This window comes from Oncorhynchus kisutch, linkage group LG19, assembly GCF_002021735.2.
Source record: "Oncorhynchus kisutch isolate 150728-3 linkage group LG19, Okis_V2, whole genome shotgun sequence".
In the NCBI taxonomy this organism is placed as follows: Eukaryota; Metazoa; Chordata; class Actinopteri; order Salmoniformes; family Salmonidae; genus Oncorhynchus; species Oncorhynchus kisutch.
The window spans coordinates 12,440,712-12,463,550 of record NC_034192.2 but is presented as its reverse complement, the minus strand read 5'-3'; the positions used below and the strand labels follow the sequence as shown (position 1 = coordinate 12,463,550).

The 22,839-nt window shown below is 43.9% G+C and overlaps 1 protein-coding gene across 4 annotated transcripts in view; it reads left to right on the top strand.

The window, feature by feature from the left end:
- The window catches only part of LOC109864619 (metabotropic glutamate receptor 8-like), a 286,618-nt gene extending 264,155 nt beyond the window's left edge, over positions 1 to 22,463 (top strand). For 2 of the 4 annotated variants that reach the window (XM_031797951.1, XM_031797949.1), the window contains 2 exons: positions 19,886 to 20,133; positions 21,669 to 22,463. In XM_031797951.1, the coding sequence (XP_031653811.1) occupies positions 19,886 to 20,133; positions 21,669 to 21,681 (261 nt within the window). In that variant the 3' untranslated portion in view covers positions 21,682 to 22,463. The remainder of the gene's footprint in view (positions 1 to 19,885; positions 20,134 to 21,668) is intronic. The other 2 variants (XM_031797950.1, XM_031797948.1) reach the window with 1 other exon arrangement.
- Positions 22,464 to 22,839: the final 376 nt, after the last annotated feature.

Genomic DNA, 22,839 nt, shown 5'->3' with positions numbered 1-22,839 from the left:
CCTGGATGGAGGGAGGGAGGGAGAGAGGGAGAGAAGGAGAGATGGCAGTCTGAATAAGTTTAGGATCCTCTAGCGCTCACTACAGCCAGCTTACTCATAAAAGCCCTTTTAGGACAGGCCATCCCAAGGACACCTAAACTCATTACTGGAAGCATTCACATGTGCGGGGTGGGGGGGGGGGGGGGTGTAAGTGAGAGAGAGTCGCAGAGAGAAAGAGAGAGGTGGGAGAGCACAGCACGTGTCATGGTTGGTCGCTTGTCACAGCTAAGTGTATGAGTCAAGGACGAGTTTTGTAATTGGAGCGCGACGAAATGCAATTCGGATTGGGCGGAATGCTTAGTTCTGGCAACGACCCACGCTTTAGTGCGCCTGTCTTCCCTGATATTCCTCGCTTCAAACCCAAACCTGCAGTGCCTGAACTGTGATGCAGTATTGAGCATTAGAGATGTTTTTTTTAAAGCCCGTCACGTACTGGGAGTGGTGAGACTGGACAGGCACTCTCTCTCAGGTTAATATTTAAGGTGCGTGTTCGGCCGCCAAGAGAGCTAAAACATAAACACATGCAGACACACACACACACACACACACACACACACACACACACACACACACACACACACACACACATTTGGTATGGGCCCTCAGATCTTCAAAAGGTTCTACAGCTGCACCATTGAGAGCATCTTGACTGGCTGCTTCACCGCTTGGTATGGCATCTGCTTGACATGCGACTGTAAGGCACTACAGGCGGTAATGTGTCCGGCCCAATTCATCACTGGGGCCAAGCTTCCTGCCATCCAGGATCTCTATACCAGGCGGTGTCAGAGGAAGGCCCTAGAATTTGTCAAAGTCTCCAGGCACCCAAGTCATAGACTGTTCTCTCTGCTTCTGCGCGGCAATCGGTGCCGGAGAGTGAATTCTGGGTCGAAACTCAGTGGACTCTACCCACATTCACCACATACTATACTGACATTACAACGCACACACACACACACACACACACACACACACACACACACACACACACACACACACACACACACACACACACACACACACACACACACACACACACACACACACACACACACACACACACACACACACTCCACATACGCTGCTGCTACTCTGTTTATTATCTATAGTATCCTGATTGTCTAGTCACCTTTACTCCTACCTACATGTGCATATTAGTTCAATTACCTCAACTACCTCGTACCCTTGCACATTGACTCAGAGCCTGTACTCCTTGTATATAGTCTTGTTGTTACCTCGTACCCTTGCACATTGACTCGGAGCCTGTACTCCTTGTATATAGTCTTGTTGTTACCTCGTACCCTTGCACATTGACTCGGAGCCTGTACTCCTTGTATATAGTCTTGTTGTTACCTCGTACCCTTGCACATTGACTGGGAGCCGGTACTCCTTGTATATAGTCTTGTTGTTACCTCGTACCCTTGCACATTGACTGGGAGCCGGTACTCCTTGTATATAGTCTTGTTATTACCTCGTACCCTTGCACATTGACTGGGAGCCGGTACTCCTTGTATATAGTCTTGTTGTTACCTCGTACCCTTGCACATTGACTGGGAGCCGGTACTCCTTGTATATAGTCTTGTTATTACCTCGTACCCTTGCACATTGACTCTGAGCCGGTACTCCTTGTATATAGTCTTGTTATTACCTCGTACCCTTGCACATTGACTCTGAGCCGGTACTCCTTGTATATAGTCTTGTTGTTACCTCGTACCCTTGCACATTGACTCTGAGCCGGTACTCCTTGTATATAGTCTTGTTATTACCTCGTACCCTTGCACATTGACTGGGAGCCGGTACTCCTTGTATATAGTCTTGTTATTACCTCGTACCCTTGCACATTGACTGGGAGCCGGTACTCCTTGTATATAGTCTTGTTATTACCTCGTACCCTTGCACATTGACTGGGAGCCGGTACTCCTTGTATATAGTCTTGTTGTTACCTCGTACCCTTGCACATTGACTCGGAGCCTGTACTCCTTGTATATAGTCTTGTTGTTACCTCGTACCCTTGCACATTGACTGGGAGCCGGTACTCCTTGTATATAGTCTTGTTGTTACCTCGTACCCTTGCACATTGACTGGGAGCCGGTACTCCTTGTATATAGTCTTGTTATTACCTCGTACCCTTGCACATTGACTGGGAGCCGGTACTCCTTGTATATAGTCTTGTTGTTACCTCGTACCCTTGCACATTGACTGGGAGCCGGTACTCCTTGTATATAGTCTTGTTGTTACCTCGTACCCTTGCACATTGACTGGGAGCCGGTACTCCTTGTATATAGTCTTGTTATTACCTCGTACCCTTGCACATTGACTCGGAGCCGGTACTCCTTGTATATAGTCTTGTTATTACCTCGTACCCTTGCACATTGACTGGGAGCCGGTACTCCTTGTATATAGTCTTGTTGTTACCTCGTACCCTTGCACATTGACTGGGAGCCGGTACTCCTTGTGTATAGTCTTGTTATTACCTCGTACCCTTGCACATTGACTGGGAGCCGGTACTCCTTGTATATAGTCTTGTTGTTACCTCGTACCCTTGCACATTGACTGGGAGCCGGCACTCCTTGTATATAGTCTTGTTGTTACCTCGTACCCTTGCACATTGACTGGGAGCCGGTACTCCTTGTATATAGTCTTGTTATTACCTCGTACCCTTGCACATTGACTCGGAGCCGGTACTCCTTGTATATAGTCTTGTTATTACCTCGTACCCTTGCACATTGACTCTGAGCCGGTACTCCTTGTATATAGTCTTGTTGTTACCTCGTACCCTTGCAAATTGACTCTGAGCCGGTACTCCTTGTATATAGTCTTGTTGTTACCTCGTACCCTTGCACATTGACTCATTGACAAGATTGGAGATGTTGGTTAGAGCTGCCTTGCCTCATAAAAAACACTCACAAAATTTGACTTTGCTATTCACAAAAGCATTGCCTAATGTGAACCATGCCTCGAACAAAAGAGATATCAGAAGACCTACGATTAACAATTGTTGACTTGCGTCAAGCTGGAAATGGTTACAAAGGTATATCTAAAAGCCTTGATATTCATCAGTCCACGGTAAGACAAATTGTCTATAAATTGAGAAAATTCAGCACTGATCCTACTCTCCCTAGGAGTGGTCATCCTGCAAAGATGACTGCAAGAGCACAACGCAGAATGCTTAATGAGGTTAAAACAAATCTTAGAGTGTTAGTTAAAGACCTACAGAAATCTCTGGAACATGCTAGCATCTCTGTTGATGAGTCTACAATACGTAAAACACTAAACAAGAATGGTGTTCATGGGAGAAATTGTCTTCTTTTTTATTGACGGATACCCCAACACTCAGACATCATTTACAAACTAATGTGTGTTTAGTGAGTCCGCCAGATCAGAGGCAGTAGGGTTGACCAGGGATGTTCTCTTGATGTTTGAATTGGACCGTTTCCCTGTCAAAATGTAACGAGTACTTTTGGGTATCAGGGAAAATGTATGGAAGTAAAAAGTACATACTTTTCTTTAGAAATGTAGTGAAGTAAAAGTGAAAGATGGCAAAAATATAAATTGTGAAGTGAAGTACAGATACCCCAAAAAACGACTTAAGTAGTACTTTAAAGTATTTTTACTTAAGTACTTTACAACACCGCTGCAAAGTAATCTGTTGTTCAATAGCTAACTGAGTGCTTGAAATGCAGTCCCTTTCTCCTACTCCCCTTGTGGTAATGGCCATGTGATGGAGAAGCTTAACACTCTTTCCAAGGGTGCACACTATAGACAAGTGTAACAAGTGAAGAGTTTCAATGACATCACACACTGAAAACCTCTCAATAGTAGTTGCACAGAATATTGGCCAGTGTTACCTAGGGTTGATTTTTCAGTGCAACATTTGTAGTCTCTAAGTGTTAAATTAACACTTATTGGTGTAAAAGAACACCAGTGTTGGTGTTAATAACTACTGTTAAACCAAAGCCACGCCTATTATTATCATGTTTCCCCAGCGTGCTTGATTGCAGATAGATTTTTAGAATTGTTTGTTTCAATATCTTTTTGCAAGTACAGTACCAGTCAAAAGTTTGGACACACCTACTCATTCAAGAGTTTTTCTACATTGTAGAATAACAGTGAAGACATCAAAACTGTGAAATGGCACACATGGAATCATGTAGTAAGCAAAAAAGTGAGAGAGAGAGAGAATTAGAGGGAGCATACTTAAATTCACACAGAACACCAGATAAGCAGGAGAATTACACCAGTTATAACTGACTGACCCTAGCCCCCCGGCACATACACTATTGCAGCATAGATACTGAAAACTGAGACAGCTAATGGTGGGAGGCTTTGGCGGCTCAGACCCCGTGACAGGTGGAGGGAGACACCTGAGAAGATTTGGCCTCTGACCGACTCGTTGCTTAATGGAGAGAAGCGGTTGAACGTTTCTGTCGGCTGAATGAGCGACACCAGTTGAGTATGCCGACAGTATTTCTTTCCAGAAGCCTTGAGAAATTGTCTGTCTGTGGGGACTGTGCGGGGGGGATTTATACTACTATCTGTACTTACTGGTGGCACAGACGCTGTTGCATCCTTTCCTACACTTAAATTGCCCAACGATTGCATCTGAAGCTGTACTTGCAACACTGCTATCCTCACCATAAGGCTTAGTTAGTTTAGTTCTCCTGTATATGAGTACAGCGACTGCAATTAGACGGCTGATGATGTTAATGTTACTATTTATCTTTGGCAGGTGGAGGTCCTGTAGAACCATTTCCAGATAAAGTGTCCTGGGTGAAAAAGTTGAGTGAAAAAAGTTGAGTGAGGAAAAAACTAAGATGTTGGTAAATGTATTAAAAGTAAAAACTGGAATTTTTACTAGAATTAAAGTGTACTTTGGTCAGATGGGACTAATATTGAGCTTTTTGGCCATTAAGGAATGCACTATGTCTGGCACAAACCCAACACCTCTCATAGCACCTGTAGCTGTTTGCCTTGAAGAATGGGCAAAATCCCAATGGCTAGATGTGCCAAGCTTATAGAGACATACCTCAAGAGACTTGCAGATGTAATTGCTGCAAAAGGTGGCTCTACAAAGTGTTGACTTTTTTTACGTTTGTTTCACAATAAATAAAAAAAATCCATCTTCAAAGTGGTAGGCATGTTGTGTAAATCAAGTGATACAAACCCTTAAAAAAATGTAATCTATGTAAGGCAGCAAAATTTGAAGAATGCCAAGGGGGGTGAATAGTTTCGCAAGCCACTGTTTGTCTTCCTGTCATGGCTTTTGCTCCATCAGCACAGATACCAACATAAGCAGCAGCTACGTTTGGCTACACACGGACCGTTAGGGGAATTCCCGCTAGAGAGTAACGGTTAATGTGATGTTAATTATTTGACTAGGCTACCTGTATTTGACATTGTGTTGTTATTTCGCTGAACACTAGATTGTTTAATTGTACTTTTGGCAGTGAAAGGAGTCTACTCAGTAAAGAATGTATTATTATTTTTATTTGGCGTACCCCCGACGGCATTGCGCGTACCCCTGGGGGTACGTGTACCCCAGTTTGGGAGTACCTGCATTAGTTACTAATTACCTGTCCAAAATTGTAATCAGTAATGTAACTTTTGGATTACCCAAACTCGGAAACGTAATCTGATTACATTATGTTACTTTTAGATTACTTTCTCCTTAAGAGGCATTAGAAGAAGACACAAATGTATGTTAGCAATTGAACGACATCTATTGCAGGATAAATCAATGTTAAAGTTTACATAGCTGGCCATATGGATGTTACATTTTATTTTATAGGTTGGTTACGTAGGCTTCTTCTCACCCATCGGCTTTCTACTACACATAAGAATACTATTAAATTATATCTTTACATGAAATACCAAAGTCTATCAGAATTCCAGTCATTCCAATACCCTACGCTGTTGTTTCTGATTTTGTTGTCATGGAGGACTGACTGGGCTCATTGACTGGGCTCATTGATTGGGCTCATTGATTGGGCTCGCATGCTTTGAGCACTACTGAAAAGTGCTATTTACATGTGAAAAATGAATGCCATATTTATAGTACTATTGTTTACCTCTTTGTTGGTGACACTTTGATATCCGGTACTCCTTGTATATAGTCTTGTTATTACCTCGTACCCTTGCACATTGACTCTGAGCCGGTACTCCTTGTATATAGTCTTGTTGTTACCTCGTACCCTTGCAAATTGACTCTGAGCCGGTACTCCTTGTATATAGTCTTGTTGTTACCTCGTACCCTTGCACATTGACTCATTGACAAGATTGGAGATGTTGGTTAGAGCTGCCTTGCCTCATAAAAAACACTCACAAAATTTGACTTTGCTATTCACAAAAGCATTGCCTAATGTGAACCATGCCTCGAACAAAAGAGATATCAGAAGACCTACGATTAACAATTGTTGACTTGCGTCAAGCTGGAAATGGTTACAAAGGTATATCTAAAAGCCTTGATATTCATCAGTCCACGGTAAGACAAATTGTCTATAAATTGAGAAAATTCAGCACTGATCCTACTCTCCCTAGGAGTGGTCATCCTGCAAAGATGACTGCAAGAGCACAACGCAGAATGCTTAATGAGGTTAAAACAAATCTTAGAGTGTTAGTTAAAGACCTACAGAAATCTCTGGAACATGCTAGCATCTCTGTTGATGAGTCTACAATACGTAAAACACTAAACAAGAATGGTGTTCATGGGAGAAATTGTCTTCTTTTTTATTGACGGATACCCCAACACTCAGACATCATTTACAAACTAATGTGTGTTTAGTGAGTCCGCCAGATCAGAGGCAGTAGGGTTGACCAGGGATGTTCTCTTGATGTTTGAATTGGACCGTTTCCCTGTCAAAATGTAACGAGTACTTTTGGGTATCAGGGAAAATGTATGGAAGTAAAAAGTACATACTTTTCTTTAGAAATGTAGTGAAGTAAAAGTGAAAGATGGCAAAAATATAAATTGTGAAGTGAAGTACAGATACCCCAAAAAACGACTTAAGTAGTACTTTAAAGTATTTTTACTTAAGTACTTTACAACACCGCTGCAAAGTAATCTGTTGTTCAATAGCTAACTGAGTGCTTGAAATGCAGTCCCTTTCTCCTACTCCCCTTGTGGTAATGGCCATGTGATGGAGAAGCTTAACACTCTTTCCAAGGGTGCACACTATAGACAAGTGTAACAAGTGAAGAGTTTCAATGACATCACACACTGAAAACCTCTCAATAGTAGTTGCACAGAATATTGGCCAGTGTTACCTAGGGTTGATTTTTCAGTGCAACATTTGTAGTCTCTAAGTGTTAAATTAACACTTATTGGTGTAAAAGAACACCAGTGTTGGTGTTAATAACTACTGTTAAACCAAAGCCACGCCTATTATTATCATGTTTCCCCAGCGTGCTTGATTGCAGATAGATTTTTAGAATTGTTTGTTTCAATATCTTTTTGCAAGTACAGTACCAGTCAAAAGTTTGGACACACCTACTCATTCAAGAGTTTTTCTACATTGTAGAATAACAGTGAAGACATCAAAACTGTGAAATGGCACACATGGAATCATGTAGTAAGCAAAAAAGTGAGAGAGAGAGAGAATTAGAGGGAGCATACTTAAATTCACACAGAACACCAGATAAGCAGGAGAATTACACCAGTTATAACTGACTGACCCTAGCCCCCCGGCACATACACTATTGCAGCATAGATACTGAAAACTGAGACAGCTAATGGTGGGAGGCTTTGGCGGCTCAGACCCCGTGACAGGTGGAGGGAGACACCTGAGAAGATTTGGCCTCTGACCGACTCGTTGCTTAATGGAGAGAAGCGGTTGAACGTTTCTGTCGGCTGAATGAGCGACACCAGTTGAGTATGCCGACAGTATTTCTTTCCAGAAGCCTTGAGAAATTGTCTGTCTGTGGGGACTGTGCGGGGGGGATTTATACTACTATCTGTACTTACTGGTGGCACAGACGCTGTTGCATCCTTTCCTACACTTAAATTGCCCAACGATTGCATCTGAAGCTGTACTTGCAACACTGCTATCCTCACCATAAGGCTTAGTTAGTTTAGTTCTCCTGTATATGAGTACAGCGACTGCAATTAGACGGCTGATGATGTTAATGTTACTATTTATCTTTGGCAGGTGGAGGTCCTGTAGAACCATTTCCAGATAAAGTGTCCTGGGTGAAAAAGTTGAGTGAAAAAAGTTGAGTGAGGAAAAAACTAAGATGTTGGTAAATGTATTAAAAGTAAAAACTGGAATTTTTACTAGAATTAAAGTGTACTTTGGTCAGATGGGACTAATATTGAGCTTTTTGGCCATTAAGGAATGCACTATGTCTGGCACAAACCCAACACCTCTCATAGCACCTGTAGCTGTTTGCCTTGAAGAATGGGCAAAATCCCAATGGCTAGATGTGCCAAGCTTATAGAGACATACCTCAAGAGACTTGCAGATGTAATTGCTGCAAAAGGTGGCTCTACAAAGTGTTGACTTTTTTTACGTTTGTTTCACAATAAATAAAAAAAATCCATCTTCAAAGTGGTAGGCATGTTGTGTAAATCAAGTGATACAAACCCTTAAAAAAATGTAATCTATGTAAGGCAGCAAAATTTGAAGAATGCCAAGGGGGGTGAATAGTTTCGCAAGCCACTGTTTGTCTTCCTGTCATGGCTTTTGCTCCATCAGCACAGATACCAACATAAGCAGCAGCTACGTTTGGCTACACACGGACCGTTAGGGGAATTCCCGCTAGAGAGTAACGGTTAATGTGATGTTAATTATTTGACTAGGCTACCTGTATTTGACATTGTGTTGTTATTTCGCTGAACACTAGATTGTTTAATTGTACTTTTGGCAGTGAAAGGAGTCTACTCAGTAAAGAATGTATTATTATTTTTATTTGGCGTACCCCCGACGGCATTGCGCGTACCCCTGGGGGTACGTGTACCCCAGTTTGGGAGTACCTGCATTAGTTACTAATTACCTGTCCAAAATTGTAATCAGTAATGTAACTTTTGGATTACCCAAACTCGGAAACGTAATCTGATTACATTATGTTACTTTTAGATTACTTTCTCCTTAAGAGGCATTAGAAGAAGACACAAATGTATGTTAGCAATTGAACGACATCTATTGCAGGATAAATCAATGTTAAAGTTTACATAGCTGGCCATATGGATGTTACATTTTATTTTATAGGTTGGTTACGTAGGCTTCTTCTCACCCATCGGCTTTCTACTACACATAAGAATACTATTAAATTATATCTTTACATGAAATACCAAAGTCTATCAGAATTCCATTCATTCCAATACCCTACGCTGTTGTTTCTGATTTTGTTGTCATGGAGGACTGATTGGGCTCATTGACTGGGCTCATTGACTGGGCTCATTGATTGGGCTCGCATGCTTTGAGCACTACTGAAAAGTGCTATTTACATGTGAAAAATGAATGCCATATTTATAGTACTATTGTTTACCTCTTTGTTGGTGACACTTTGATATCTTGAAAATATGCAGCTGTTTAAAGGGCAAATCCACAGATGAAACAATAACAAATGGATGCCCCGCCTCTGTTTTGGATAAAAAGCTGAGGGATGGGCCTGGAGAAATGTAACCACTCTCAGATTAATAGACAGAGCTATTGATGCAAGGACTGACCATCCATGTTAGAAAAAATATTGTTTTAGCCATGTTACGAGGTTATACAGGGTTTGTTCATATTTACAATGCGTACAAACACTGGAGTAAAACAAGCTTATATTTTGGGTTCTCAGGGAGTGTGACAGTTGAACTAAGCTCAAGAGGCATTTATTTACAAGTTATATTCTTCAAGGATCAATGGATATATATGAGAGCAGTAGTGTGATTCACATAAATGAGCTATGTAGATATCAATAATCAGTGATATCTGTATCGCCGTAGACTACACTACTGCTGTCATTACCTCCAAGCCTTTATTCAAGTTGGATCATCTTGGACTGTAGCCTTCAAAAGCCTATTCCTGCTCTTTTCCCACGATCCATCAAACACATTTGGTGTGTCATCGTAGTGGTCTCTGACTTAGACTCACTCAGGTGGAACAAATTTAAACTTGTGCCATTTTTCAATGCTGTTTTGAATGTCATTGAGAAAAGAGAGAAGTGTTAAGATTGTTTTCCACAAACATCCTTTCTGAATTTAAAAGTAATCCTCGAAGTCACACCTCTAGTTTTTTAAAAGTATCTGTAATCTGATGACAATATTTTTGCTCGTAACGTAACGAATTACAGTAATAAAAAAAATAAAAAAGTAATCTCTTACATGTAATGGATTACATGTAATCCGTTACTCCCCAAACCTGTGGTTTAAGTGATGGAGGTAATTACACAAAGCCTAGAGTATTGACTTCTCTAAAGACAGCTTTATACCATAGGAAGGAGAGCAGTGGTGGCTAGCAGAGTGGAGCTAATTGCCCTGTTCACAGCGGGTCAGCCCCACTAAAGCACATATTTACCTTTTCCACCTATCATACCTGCCCAGCGAGGGAGAGATGGAGGGATGGAGGAGCGATCAAGAGGAGACAAAGAGAGAGAGAGAGGGAAGGGGGGAGAGACAGAGAAAGAGGGAGAGAGAGAGAGGGTGTGTGTGTGTGTGTGTGTGTGTGTGTGTGTGTGTGTGCGTGCGTGTGTGCGTGCGTGCGGCTGTACATCTGCTGGATCCTGAGTAGTGCAGCGCTCTAAAGCAATGCATCTCAGTGCTAGAGGCGTTACTACAGACCCTGGTTTGATTCTAGGCTGTATCACAACTGGCTGTGATTGGGAGTCCCATAGGTCAGCGGCGAATTGGCCCAGCATCGTCCGGCTTCTGGTTTGGACGGGGTAGGCAGCCATTGTAGATAGGAATTTGTTCTTAACTGACTTGCCCAGTTAAATAAAGGTTAAATACGTCTTCTGGGTGGATCCTCCTGCTCTCAGTAGAGTGTAATGGAGACTGCTATCTCCAGACGTCTGCTATCTCCAGACGTGCTGCTTTTATAAGGGAGGGCTTAGTGCTCTGAGGACTGCCTCTCTCTATTGCTCTCTTTTTCCTTTCTCACTCTGTTTTTTTCTCTTTTTCTCCCTCTTTGACTGCCATTCGACCTCTCGTCTTTTTCATTCTCCCCATCTCTCCCCTATTCTCTTTCTCTCTCTTTCTCCTCTCTCCCTCCTCCCCTCTCTTTCTCTCCTCTGTTTCCCTTATCTCTTTCTCTCTCTTTCTCCTCTCTCCCTCCTCCTCTCTCTTTCTCTCCTCCGTTTCCCTTCTCTTTCTCTCTCTTTCTCCTCTCTCCCTCCTCCTCTCTCTTTCTCTCCTCCGTTTCCCTTCTCTCTTTCTCTCTCTTTCTCCTCTCTCCCTCCTCCTCTCTCTTTCTCTCCTCCGTTTCCCTTCTCTCTTTCTCCTCTCTCCCTCCTCCCCTCTCTTTCTCCTCTCTCCCTCCTCCCCTCTCGTTCTCTCCTCCGTTTCCCTTCTCTCTTTCTCTCATTGGAGATCACCCTCTGTATGTACACACCGTCCTGTCAGTGCTCTGCTCTCTCTGCCCACGTTCACCCGGGGCTCCTTCTGCTGTAATCTACAGCTTAATCTACAGCTTAAACTGCTCTATATCCTATTAAAGTAGATAACACAGACCGTTGTGAAGATTACTCAGATCAGATATTAGGAGTTGAGTGTCCATGTCGTTGAATGAGCATTTGATGAGTCACTGAAGAGGGAATTGGGGCCAGTCCCATATGGCACCCTATTCTTCACATATAGTTCACCAAAAGTATTGCTCTAAAATGGAGTGAATCCTAACTTCCACTTAAATCAACATTTCCTTTAGTCATGCGTCAATGTCAGTGGGAGACCGTGACATTTTGAATTGAATGGTAGTTTTTTTTGGTAGGATTCTTCCCTACCTTAGTCTGGCTGTATGAGTAGCACCTACTGCATAAATACCTTATAATGCGTTCTCTAGCCTATTCTCCCCCCAGGCAGCTGTTGTTGTGTTGGTACGATATGTTCTCTCCAGAGCTGATGTGAGAGGAAAGGGATGTCACAGGGACAGAGAGCTTAGCTAACAGGGTGACCTGCTATATGAGTCACACCTGGCTGGCATTAAAGAGCTGCTCACACATAGATTCTACACTCACACCATTCTTCCATTGGAAATGCTGTCTCAGGCGCCGCTTCAAGTTTCCCCATAAGTGTTCAACTGGGTTGAGATCTGGTGACTGAGATGGCCATGGATATAGGATATGGTTTACATGGTTTTCATGCTCATCAAACTGTTTTGGATGAGGGAATTGTCATCCTATGGGGGCATGGCCATCATAGCCAAAATAATGGCCTGCCAAGCATTTTTTTAACACACATTTTTTGACACCCTAATGATGGCACGTTAATTGCTTAATTAACTCAGGAACCACACCTGTGTGGAAGCACCTGCTTTCAATATACTTTGTTACCCTCATTTATTCAAGTGTTTCCTTTATTTTGGCAGTTACCTGTAGCTAGCAGATCGAAACGGGCTAATGTGATGCTCCATTAGACGTGACAGGAGGGGTACTGTTTGGCGTAGCATAGATCATTTTCGACCTACCTTAACTCGGTGACACTATCTTCGTTCTCGATTCGGCTAAACATGTGTCTTTTGAAATAGAGAAGATGTCGGCGTACACGTTGTTGGATTACTTCGCGGAGCAAAAAATGTATTTATTTTTAATAACACAGCCTTTGCTCAAGTTCAAACCAACTACCTGCAACTGGACATGGACATTTAAGAAGATACATGTTTGGCCGAACGAAGATGAGATTGGTTGAAAAATCTCTGTGCTACGCCAAACAGTAGCGATCCTGTAACGGCTAACGGTGCATTACATTAGCCCTCTAGCTAACTCACACCTATAACGCTGACGCTAGTTGACACCCACTGACACACAGATAACACTGCTGCCATGCCGAAGTCATGGCATGCAGGCCTCGCGGCCTGCCTGTACCAGTCCACACAGTTAGTACATTGTCAGAGCACCCTGTGCACACGCATGCATTATGTACCCACACACACACACACACGAGTAGTGGAACATAGAGAGTGAACAAATGTGAACGATGAGGAAGGCCAGTGATGAAGATGCCTCTGGCTACTTGCTGGCCCAGCGTGACGACTCAACCACGATTTATGGCATTGTTTGAAAGACAGACCATCTGAGGGGTCATAGGGGTCAAACACACCGTGTCTGTGACAATCTCGATGAAGAGACATTCTCACAGAAGTCCTAGGGTCAATGAAGCCAGGAGAGGTGAAGACTAATGAAACTTGAATCAACTAAATTAATGTTACTGTGTGAATTAAATTGCCATGTTTGGATTGTTTCAAGAGTTCATAAAGAGCTATGTTTCATTATACTGTAAGTGCTATGGATTTATTGTCACAGAGAAACTGTGTTACTCGGTACGCTTGACGGCGGATAGTTCACAGGAACGACACAGGAGCGACACAGTGTTGAGGTGTGGTGATTAGATTAGAGAATGCCTGGAATGTTTTGGGCCGTGCAAAGGGATGTTAATTAGACGATAGGCGATACAGGTAGTTGGCACTCTTGGAAGACTACAAGATGGGTTTAAACTTAGATCATGTAGTTATTGGTTAACCCATCTCCTGATGTACGTATGTATGTCATAGTGGTGCATTTTCTATGCTGTTAAGACTCATTATTTTTTTGTATTATTTTTTAATTAGAAGATTTCTGGTGTCCATCATTTGTTTATTGTATTCTTATTGTGTAACTGTAATAATTATGGCTACTGTCACGCCTTGGTCATTGTATTTTTGTGTTTTCGTTATATAATTGGTCAGGCCAGGGTGTGACAGGGGTTTATGTTATTGTATTTTCGTATTGGGGTTTGTTGTATTTGGGATCGCGGCTGATTAGGGGTGTTGTATAGGCTTGGCTGCCTGAGGCGGTTCTCAATCAGCAGTCAGATTCTCGTTGCCTCTGATTGGGAACCGTATTTAGGTAGCCTGAGTTCGCTTTGTCTTTCGTGGGTGATTGTTCCTGTCTCTGTGTAGTGTTCACCAGATAGGCTGTAATTAGGTTTCACGTTCCGTTTGTTGTTTTTTTGTATTTATCGTTATTTCATGTACCGTCACTTTTTTCATTAAAGACATGAGTAACCACCACGCTGCATTTCGGTCCGACTCTCTTTCAACAAACGAAGAACGTCGTTACAGAATCACCCACCACATACGGACCGAGCGGCGTGGTAACAGGCAGGAAAAGCGAAAGGAGGACGTTATGGACAGCAATGGATTGGAGTATACGACGTGGGAAGAAATCGACAGGTGGGCGGCCGACCCAGAGAGAGTGCAGGAGCCCGCATGGGATTCGCTAGAACAGTGCGAAGAAGGCTATAGGCGAATGGAGTCGAAAAGGAAAACACGGCGGCGCAGAGCGAAACCCGAAAGTCACCCCAAAAAATGTATTGGGGGGGGGGCTCAGGGAGAGAGTGGCAGAGTCAGGAGTCAGACCTGAGCCAACTCTCCCTGTTAATCATGAGGAGCAGCGATATAAGGACTTCTGGTCTTGGGAGATGATATTAGACGGAAGAGGACCCTGGGCTCAGCCTGGTGAATATCGCCGCCCCAAGGAGGAAGCAGAGGCAGCAGGAGATAGGAGCCGGCGATACGAGGGAACACGGTTGGCAAGGAAGCCCGAGAAGCAACCCCAAAAAACTATTGGGGGGGGGGGCTTACAGGGAGTATGGCTATGCCAGGTAGGAGACCTGCGCAAACTCCCTGTGCATCGAGCCAGGTAAGCTTGGGCAGGCTCGGTGCTCAAGAGCTCCAGTGCGCCTGCACGGTCCGTTCTATCCAGAGCCACCTCCACACACCAGTCCTCCGGTAGCAGCTCCCCGCACCAGGCTTCCTGTGCGTGTCCTCGCTCCAGTATCACCAGTGCCCGCACCACGCATCAGGCCTACAGTGCGCCTCGCCTCTCCTGCTCTGTCGGAGTCTCCCGCCTGTTCAGCACAGCCAGAGCCTTCCTTCCCTCCTGCGCTGCCGGAGCCTCCTGCCTGTTTGAAGCAGCCTGAGCTGCCAGTCTGCAGGGTGCTGTCAGTCTGCAAGGAGCTGCCAGTCTGCAGGGAGCTGTGAGTCTGCAAGGAGCTGCCAGTCTGCAAGGAGCTGCCAGTCTGCAAGGAGCTGCCAGTCTGCAAGGAGCTGCCAGTCTGCAAGGAGCTGTCAGTCTGCAAGGAGCTGTCAGCCTGCATGGAGCAGTCAGAGCTGTCAGTCTGCAAGGAGCTGCCAGTCTGCAAGGAGCTGCCAGTCTGCAAAGAGCTGTCAGTCTGCAAGGAGCTGTCAGCCTGCATGGAGCAGTCAGAGCTGTCAGTCTGCAAGGAGCTGCCAGTCTGCAAGGAGCTGCCAGTCTGCAAAGAGCTGTCAGTCTGCAAGGAGCTGTCAGCCTGCATGGAGCAGTCAGAGCTGTCAGTCTGCATGAAGCAGCCAGAGCTGTCAGTCTGCAAGGAGCTGCCAGTCTGCAAGGAGCTGCCAGTCTGCAAGGAGCTGTCAGTCTGCAAGGAGCTGTCAGCCTGCATGGAGCAGTCAGAGATGTCAGTCTGCAAGGAGCTGCCAGTCTGCAGGGAGCTGTCAGTCTGCAAGGAGCTGTCAGTCTGCAAGGAGCTGTCAGCCTGCATGGAGCAGTCAGAGCTGTCAGTCTGCAAGGAGCTGCCAGTCTGCAGGGAGCTGTCAGTCTGCAAGGAGCTGTCAGTCTGCAAGGAGCTGCCAGTCTGCAGGGTGCTGTCAGCCTGCATGGAGCAGTCAGAGCTGTCAGTCTGCATGAAGCAGCCAGAGATGTCAGTCTGCATAGAACAGCTAGATCTGCCAGTCAGCCATGATCTTCTAGATCTGCCAGTCAACCAGATTCTTCCAGATCAGCCTGTCAACCAGAATATTCCAGATCTGCTAGTCAACCTGAATCTTCCAGATCCGCCAGCCAGCCAGGATCTACCGGAGCCTACTACCTACCTGAGCTTCATCTCAGTACTGGGCTTCCTCTCAGTACTAGGCTTCCTCTCAGTACTGGGCTTCCCCTCTGTTCCGGGCTGCCCCTCTGTTCCGGGCTGCCCCTCAGTTCCGGGCTGCCCCTCAGTTCCGGGCTTCCCCTCAGTTCCGGGCTGCCCCTCAGTCCCGAGCTGCCCCTCAGTCCCGAGCTGCCCCTCAGTCCCGAGCTGCCCCTCAGTCCCGAGCTGCCCCTCAGTCCCGAGCTGCCCCTCAGTCCCGAGCTGCCCCTCAGTCCCGAGCTGTCCCTCAGTCACGAGCTGCTCCTCAGTTCTGTGGGGTTCTGGGTGAGGACTATTAGGCCATGGTTGGCGGCGAGGGTGGATTATCCCAGGACGCGAAGGGGAGGAATTATGACATTTATGGAGTGGGGTCCACGTCCCGAGCCGGAGCCGCCACCATGGACAGACGCCCACCCGGACCCTCCCTATGGTTTTGAGGTGCGTCTGGGAGGCCGCACCTTGGGGGGGGGGGGTTCTGTCACGCCTTGGTCATTGTATTTTTGTGTTTTCGTTATATATTTGGTCAGGCCAGGGTGTGACAGGGGTTTGTGTTATTGTATTTTCGTATTGGGGTTTGTAGTATTTGGGATCGCGGCTGATTAGGGGTGTTGTATAGGCTTGGCTGCCTGAGGCGGTTCTCAATCAGCAGTCAGGTGATTCTCGTTGCCTCTGATTGGGAGCCGTATTTAGGTAGCCTGAGTTTCGCTTTGTCTTTCGTGGGTGATTGTTCCTGTCTCTGTGTTGTGTCACCAGATAGGCTGTAATAAGTTTCACGTTCCGTTTGTTGTTTTTGTATTTATAAGTTATTTCATGTATCGCCGTTTTCTTCATTAAAGATCATGAGTAACCACCACGCTGCATTTCGGTCCTCTCTTTCGACAAACGAAGAACGCCGTTACAGCTACTTTTAAATGGATACGAACCGTAGTCCTCAAATTTCTGATTAATATTACTTATTATTATTTGGTGAAATGTCTAATGGTAAATGTTATTCACAATATACATAGTATACAGTGCCTTGCAAAAGTATACATCCCCTTGGCATTTTTCCTATTCTGTTGCATTTAAACCTGTAATTTAAATGTAGTTTTATTTTTATTTCATTTAAAGGACATACACAGAATAGTCCAAATTGGTGAAGTGAAATGATAAAAGAAAATTCCAAATTGAAAAGTGGTGTGTGCATATGTATTCACCCCATTTGCTATGAAGCCCCTAAATAAGATTTGGTGCAACCAATTACCTTCAGAAGTCACATAACTAGTTAAATAAAGTCCACCTGTGTGCAATCTAAGTGTCACATGATCTGTCACATGATCTAAGTATATATACACCTGTTCTGAAAGGCCCCAGAGTCTGCAACATCACTAAGCAAGCAGCATCACCAAGCAAGCAGAACCATGAAGACCAAGGAGTTCTCCAAACTGGTCAGGGACAAAGTTGTGGAGAAGTACAGATCAGGGTTGGGTTATAAAAAAATATTCTGAATCTTTGAACATCCCACGGAGCATGATTAAATCCATTATAATTTTTTTTTAAAGAATATGGCACCACAACAAACCTGCCAAGAGAGGGCCACCCACCAAAACTCACAGACCAGGCAAGGAGGGCATTAATCAGAGAGGCAACAAAGATAACCCTGAAGGAGCTGCAAAGCTCCTTCAAAGAGTATCTGTCCATAGGACCTCTTTAAGCCGTACACTCCACAGAGCTGGGCTTTACGGAAGAGTGGCCAGAAAAAAAGCCATTTATTAATGAAAAAAAATAAGCAAACACACTTGGTGTTTTCGCCAAATGGCACGTTGGAGACTCCCCAAACATATGGAAGAAGGTACTCTGGTTTGATGAGACTAAAATTGAGCTTTTTGGCCATCAAGGAAAGCTATGTCTGGCGCAAACCCAACACCTCTCATCCCCCCGAGACTATCATCATGTTTTTCATCGGCGGGGACTAGGAAACTGGTCAGAATTGAAGGAATGATGGATGGCTTTAAATACAGAGAAATGATTGAGTGAAACAGACAATAACCCTAAGCATAATGCTAAAGCAACACTCAATATGTTTAAGGGGAAGCATTTTAAATGTCTTGGAATGGCCTAGTCAAAGCCCAGACCTCAATCAAATTGAGAATCTGTGCTATGACTTAAAGATTGCTGTACACCAGCGGAACGCTTACAACTTGAAGGAGCTGGAGCAGTTTTGCCTTGAAGATTGGGCAAAATCCCAATGGCTAGATGTGCCAAGTTTATAGAGACATACCCCAAGAGACTTGCAGCTGTAATTGTTGCAAAAAGGTGGCTCTACAAAGTATTGACTTTGGGGGGTGAATAGTTATGCTTATGTTTTTCTTCTTATTTCTTGTTTGTTTCACAATAAAACACATGTGGCATCTTCAAAGTGGTAGGCATGTTGTGTAAATCAAATTATACAACCCCCCCCAAAAAATATATATTTTAATTCCAGGTTGTAAGGCAACAAAATAGGAAAAATGCCAAGGGGGATGAATACTTTCGCAAGCCACTGTATATGCTTGGTCTAACTATGCATCTCATCTCAAGGTTAACTCAATCATTAAATGCTAGGACATTGATTGCAAGACATCAGTTCCTTTGTCCCTTAGCCTCTTAATAATTGCATAACGGTAAACCTAGACACATGCATCTTATAGTATTCCGAGTGGTGATGCAAGATTCGCTACCTTGGCGATACTGGACAAGATTATGGACATTATGGAGTCGTATTGATGAGTGTAGTTTATTATATTCAACATAATGTTTGGATAATTTCTACCACCCTACACACACACACACACACACACACACTCACACACACACTCACAAACGCACACACACTTCAACGTCTAAGCCTTTTCTCATCTTCTTTCCTTATGCTCTCATTAGAGAGGATATACTGTAAATTGGTATTACTGTCAACATGTGTAATCTGTTCACGCCTGTTCTCTCTTGGCGAGGGAGGAGGCGGTGGAGCACTGGTTTGTTTTCCTCCTCAGCGGAACGCTACGCTGGCTAGCCGGGGCAGTGTTGTGTTGTTGTGACTGAAGAAGCGTGACTGGCCATCTGCTAGCTGTGATTCCTACACCATGCTATAGTCAGGGATGGACACAGATGAGTGGCTGCGCTTTGAGAGGAATCCTTCAGACGGTGGAGGGGTCTGTGTGTGTGTGTGTGTGTGTGTGTGTGTGTGTGTGTGTGTGTGTGTGTGTTAGTGTGTGTTAGTGTGTCTGTGTGTATGTATATGTGTGTGTGTGTGTTAGTGTGTCTGTGTGTATGTGTATGTGTCCGTGTGTATGTGTGTGTGTGTGTGTGTGTGTGTTAGTGTGTGTGTGTATATGTATGTGTGTGTGTGTGTGTGTGTGTGTGTGTGTGTGTGTATATGTATGTGTGTGTGTGTGTGTGTGTGTGTGTGTGTGTGTGTGTGTGTGTGTGTGTGTGTGTGTGTGTGTGTGTGTGTGTGTGTGTGTTAGTGTGTGTACGTGTATGTGTGTGTGTGTGTTAGTGTGTCTGTGTGCGTATGCAGGTTTGTGTTTATTTCTGATTAAGCTTCCGCTCAGTGATATGATACCATAGGGGTTTTGTCAAGTATAATTTCTGACATTGTACAGTAGCCATTGTAGGGTTATCAGCGTATGGTTTATATCAGCGTATGGTTTATATCAGCGTATGGTTTATATCAGCGTATGGTTTATATCAGCGTAGATTGGTCGGTATACAGTTGTTAGTGGTTACAGTATATTGATGCCTTTACTCTCTCTCTCTCTCTCTCCCTAGATGTACATCCAGACCACCACCCTGACTATCTCGCTCAGCCTCAGCGCCTCCGTCTCTCTGGGGATGTTGTACATGCCCAAGGTCTACGTCATCATCTTCCACCCTGAGCAGAACATCCCCAAGCGTAAACGCAGCTTCAAGGCCATAGTCACCGCCGCCACCATGTCAGGAAAGCTGCAGAAGGGAGGCGACCGGCCCAACGGAGAGGTTAAGACGGAGCTGTGTGAGAGCATGGAGACCAACAGTGAGTAAGAACACACCTTTACTAACCTATACATAATACACTGATATATCTAATTATGTATTGTATACACCTATACTAACAGTATACATATATATAGTACATCTACACCAGGGTTCCCCAACTGATTTTCCATGGGCTGAATGGTTTTATTTGGCGCCTTGAATTTTCATTGTTGGACATAAGACTGTCAAAACACCAGCAAATCAGCTACAAGTAATACATTTTTGGGGGAAATCTGTCCCCAACTATTCCCACGCATAGTAGAGAGACACGTGATCGTATACAAACGTCAGCAAGAATTGAAATTGTTATGTTTTAGTCAAACATATCTGCTTGGGATTCTTGCAGTCAATTTGTAATTCTGTTCCGGTCCCCCGACCATCTGCTCAAAAAAATCCGCCCTGTGGCTGAATCTAGTTGATGATCCCTGATCTACATTAATATAACTACCAATCTATACACCTACACTCATAGAACGAATCTGTAGATCTACAATTACACACAACAGAAATAATCTATACAACTACGGCTGATATAAGCAACCTTTTGATAATCTCTACAACTACAGTATGACAGTCGTAACATGTAAGTTGGGCCCTTTTTCATATCTCTCATTCAAATATCAGTCTTTTAATAACAAAAGAAATGTCATGTCTGAATTGTTAACAATGTTCTTGAGAGAGCTTGAGTGCTGCAACCTGTTTTTGGGGCACTGTTGTTCACATACAGAGTGTTAAAATGAGCTTCCCATTCAGCTTAACTATGTGGAGCAGCTTACTTAAACGTCAAAGCTATGTTGTGTGAGGAGCCAGTCTTCCCTCATCGACACTACGACCTGGAAATATTTTTCTTTCACCAGTGGAGATTCAGAATGTTCCGTGGGTGTTTAAAACAGTTATTTCATCACAGTTGATCTGGGTGCTCTGTGAGGTTTAAACGGTTCTGGAGTGGTTGGGGTAATTAGGCTTCGTTTACTCTGTTCCGTGTTCTGAACTGCAGCATTTTAACTATTTCTTCATCACAGACCTGAACGCCCAGAAGTCTCGCAGTCAGCAGTTTGGTCGGCTAGAATAACACACACACACGCGCAGGCACACACACACACACACACACACACACACACACACACACACACACACACACACGCACACACGCACACAGAGTTAATTTTTACAAACCACAGTCTGCCTGAGACATTATTTTCAAACTCTACCTGCCTAGGGTTTGTGTTGTGTGAAGAAGAAATTGTTGGAACAGTTTTGATTCCTACAGTTTGACATAGTGTCTCCTTTAAAATCCTCCTTAAAAAAGCGGGCACAGGGCACCGTCTTGACGATAGCTCAGTGCCAGCGGTCCGCGGTCGCTTAAAAACAACTGACATTTACAACCAACAGCTACAGGGGACATGTAACATAACGGACTTGACAAACACAGCCTCAGACCCCAGATGCAGGTGTGCACTAATATTACACTCAATAGGAAATATATATCTCCTGATATATTTCCTCTCCTCTCTTCCCCTCTTTTTCCCCCTGGCAGCTTCATCAACTAAGACAACATATGTCAGCTACAGTAATCATGCCATCTGAACATCTGAACAGCACCAAAGTGGAGGGAGGTTTCCCAGGGGCGAGAACAGCTGAGGGAAGGAGCTGTCACTCAGACCGACAGATGCCGGCCTGATGGACGTAAAGACGGACAGACAGATGGAACTCCCACCACCACCGCTAACCAAGCATGAGACATTTTTATATTGTTCTGACAGCATCAAACCGACACAAACCACCAGAGAGGCGGGACCACAAAGACCAACCACCAATCAGTGGGCCCCGTTCGCTCTCTTCCTGTAAATCACAGCACAACGGTCCTGCCATAAACTTTGAACTAACCGTGGAAAAAAGAGACTTAACGGTAAAAAAAAAAAAATCCCCTGCAGGCTCTATGGTCCAGAGAAAAAAAAGAAGAAAAAAGAAGAAAAAGATACCAAAACAACATGGTGTAAAAGTTATACACAAGGGAGATGTATATGGGAGATAAAAAGTTAAAAAGAGTTTTAAAAAATTAAATATTTAAAAGAGAAAATAGAATAAACTATGAGAATCGACCATTATGTTTATTGTTATTCTACTTGTAAGTATTTTTGTGGTTGTGAAGATTTTTTCATTCTTGTCCCATCTGTCGTGCGACCTTGCATACTCAGAAAGTTTGTCTCTTGTATCGATTGGCTAACTGGATGGGTAGCCCTGGCTTGTGAATCTGTAAATGCCCTGGTTGAAGCATGCCAGTTTTTATACAAATGATTTATTTATAATAAAGGAATGTTTTGCAAATGTGTAGATTTGTTGCTTGTGCTTTTAAGATACAACACAGACACCAATTTGATATTTTTGTTTATTACTATATTTGTGACAAAACCGTCTCGATTCGGTCTTCTGTAGCAACATTTGAAATTGTGTTTTTTACATTGGATAAAAGTAGAGACTCAGAGCTAGACAATGGTATATCATACACTACAGTTAAGGAACAGTGGGAAAGTAATTCTGATTTGAAAGGTGATAAACGTGGCCTTTGAATGTTTTGGTACACCTACTGGAGAGCTCTCCTTTGTCTACACCCGTTCAGTATTGCTCACACCCTCTTAAGCTTTAGCCTCTATCACGGATGCCATGGTTGCCCTTAGTTTGAAGACCGGTGTTTACTCCATCCCCTT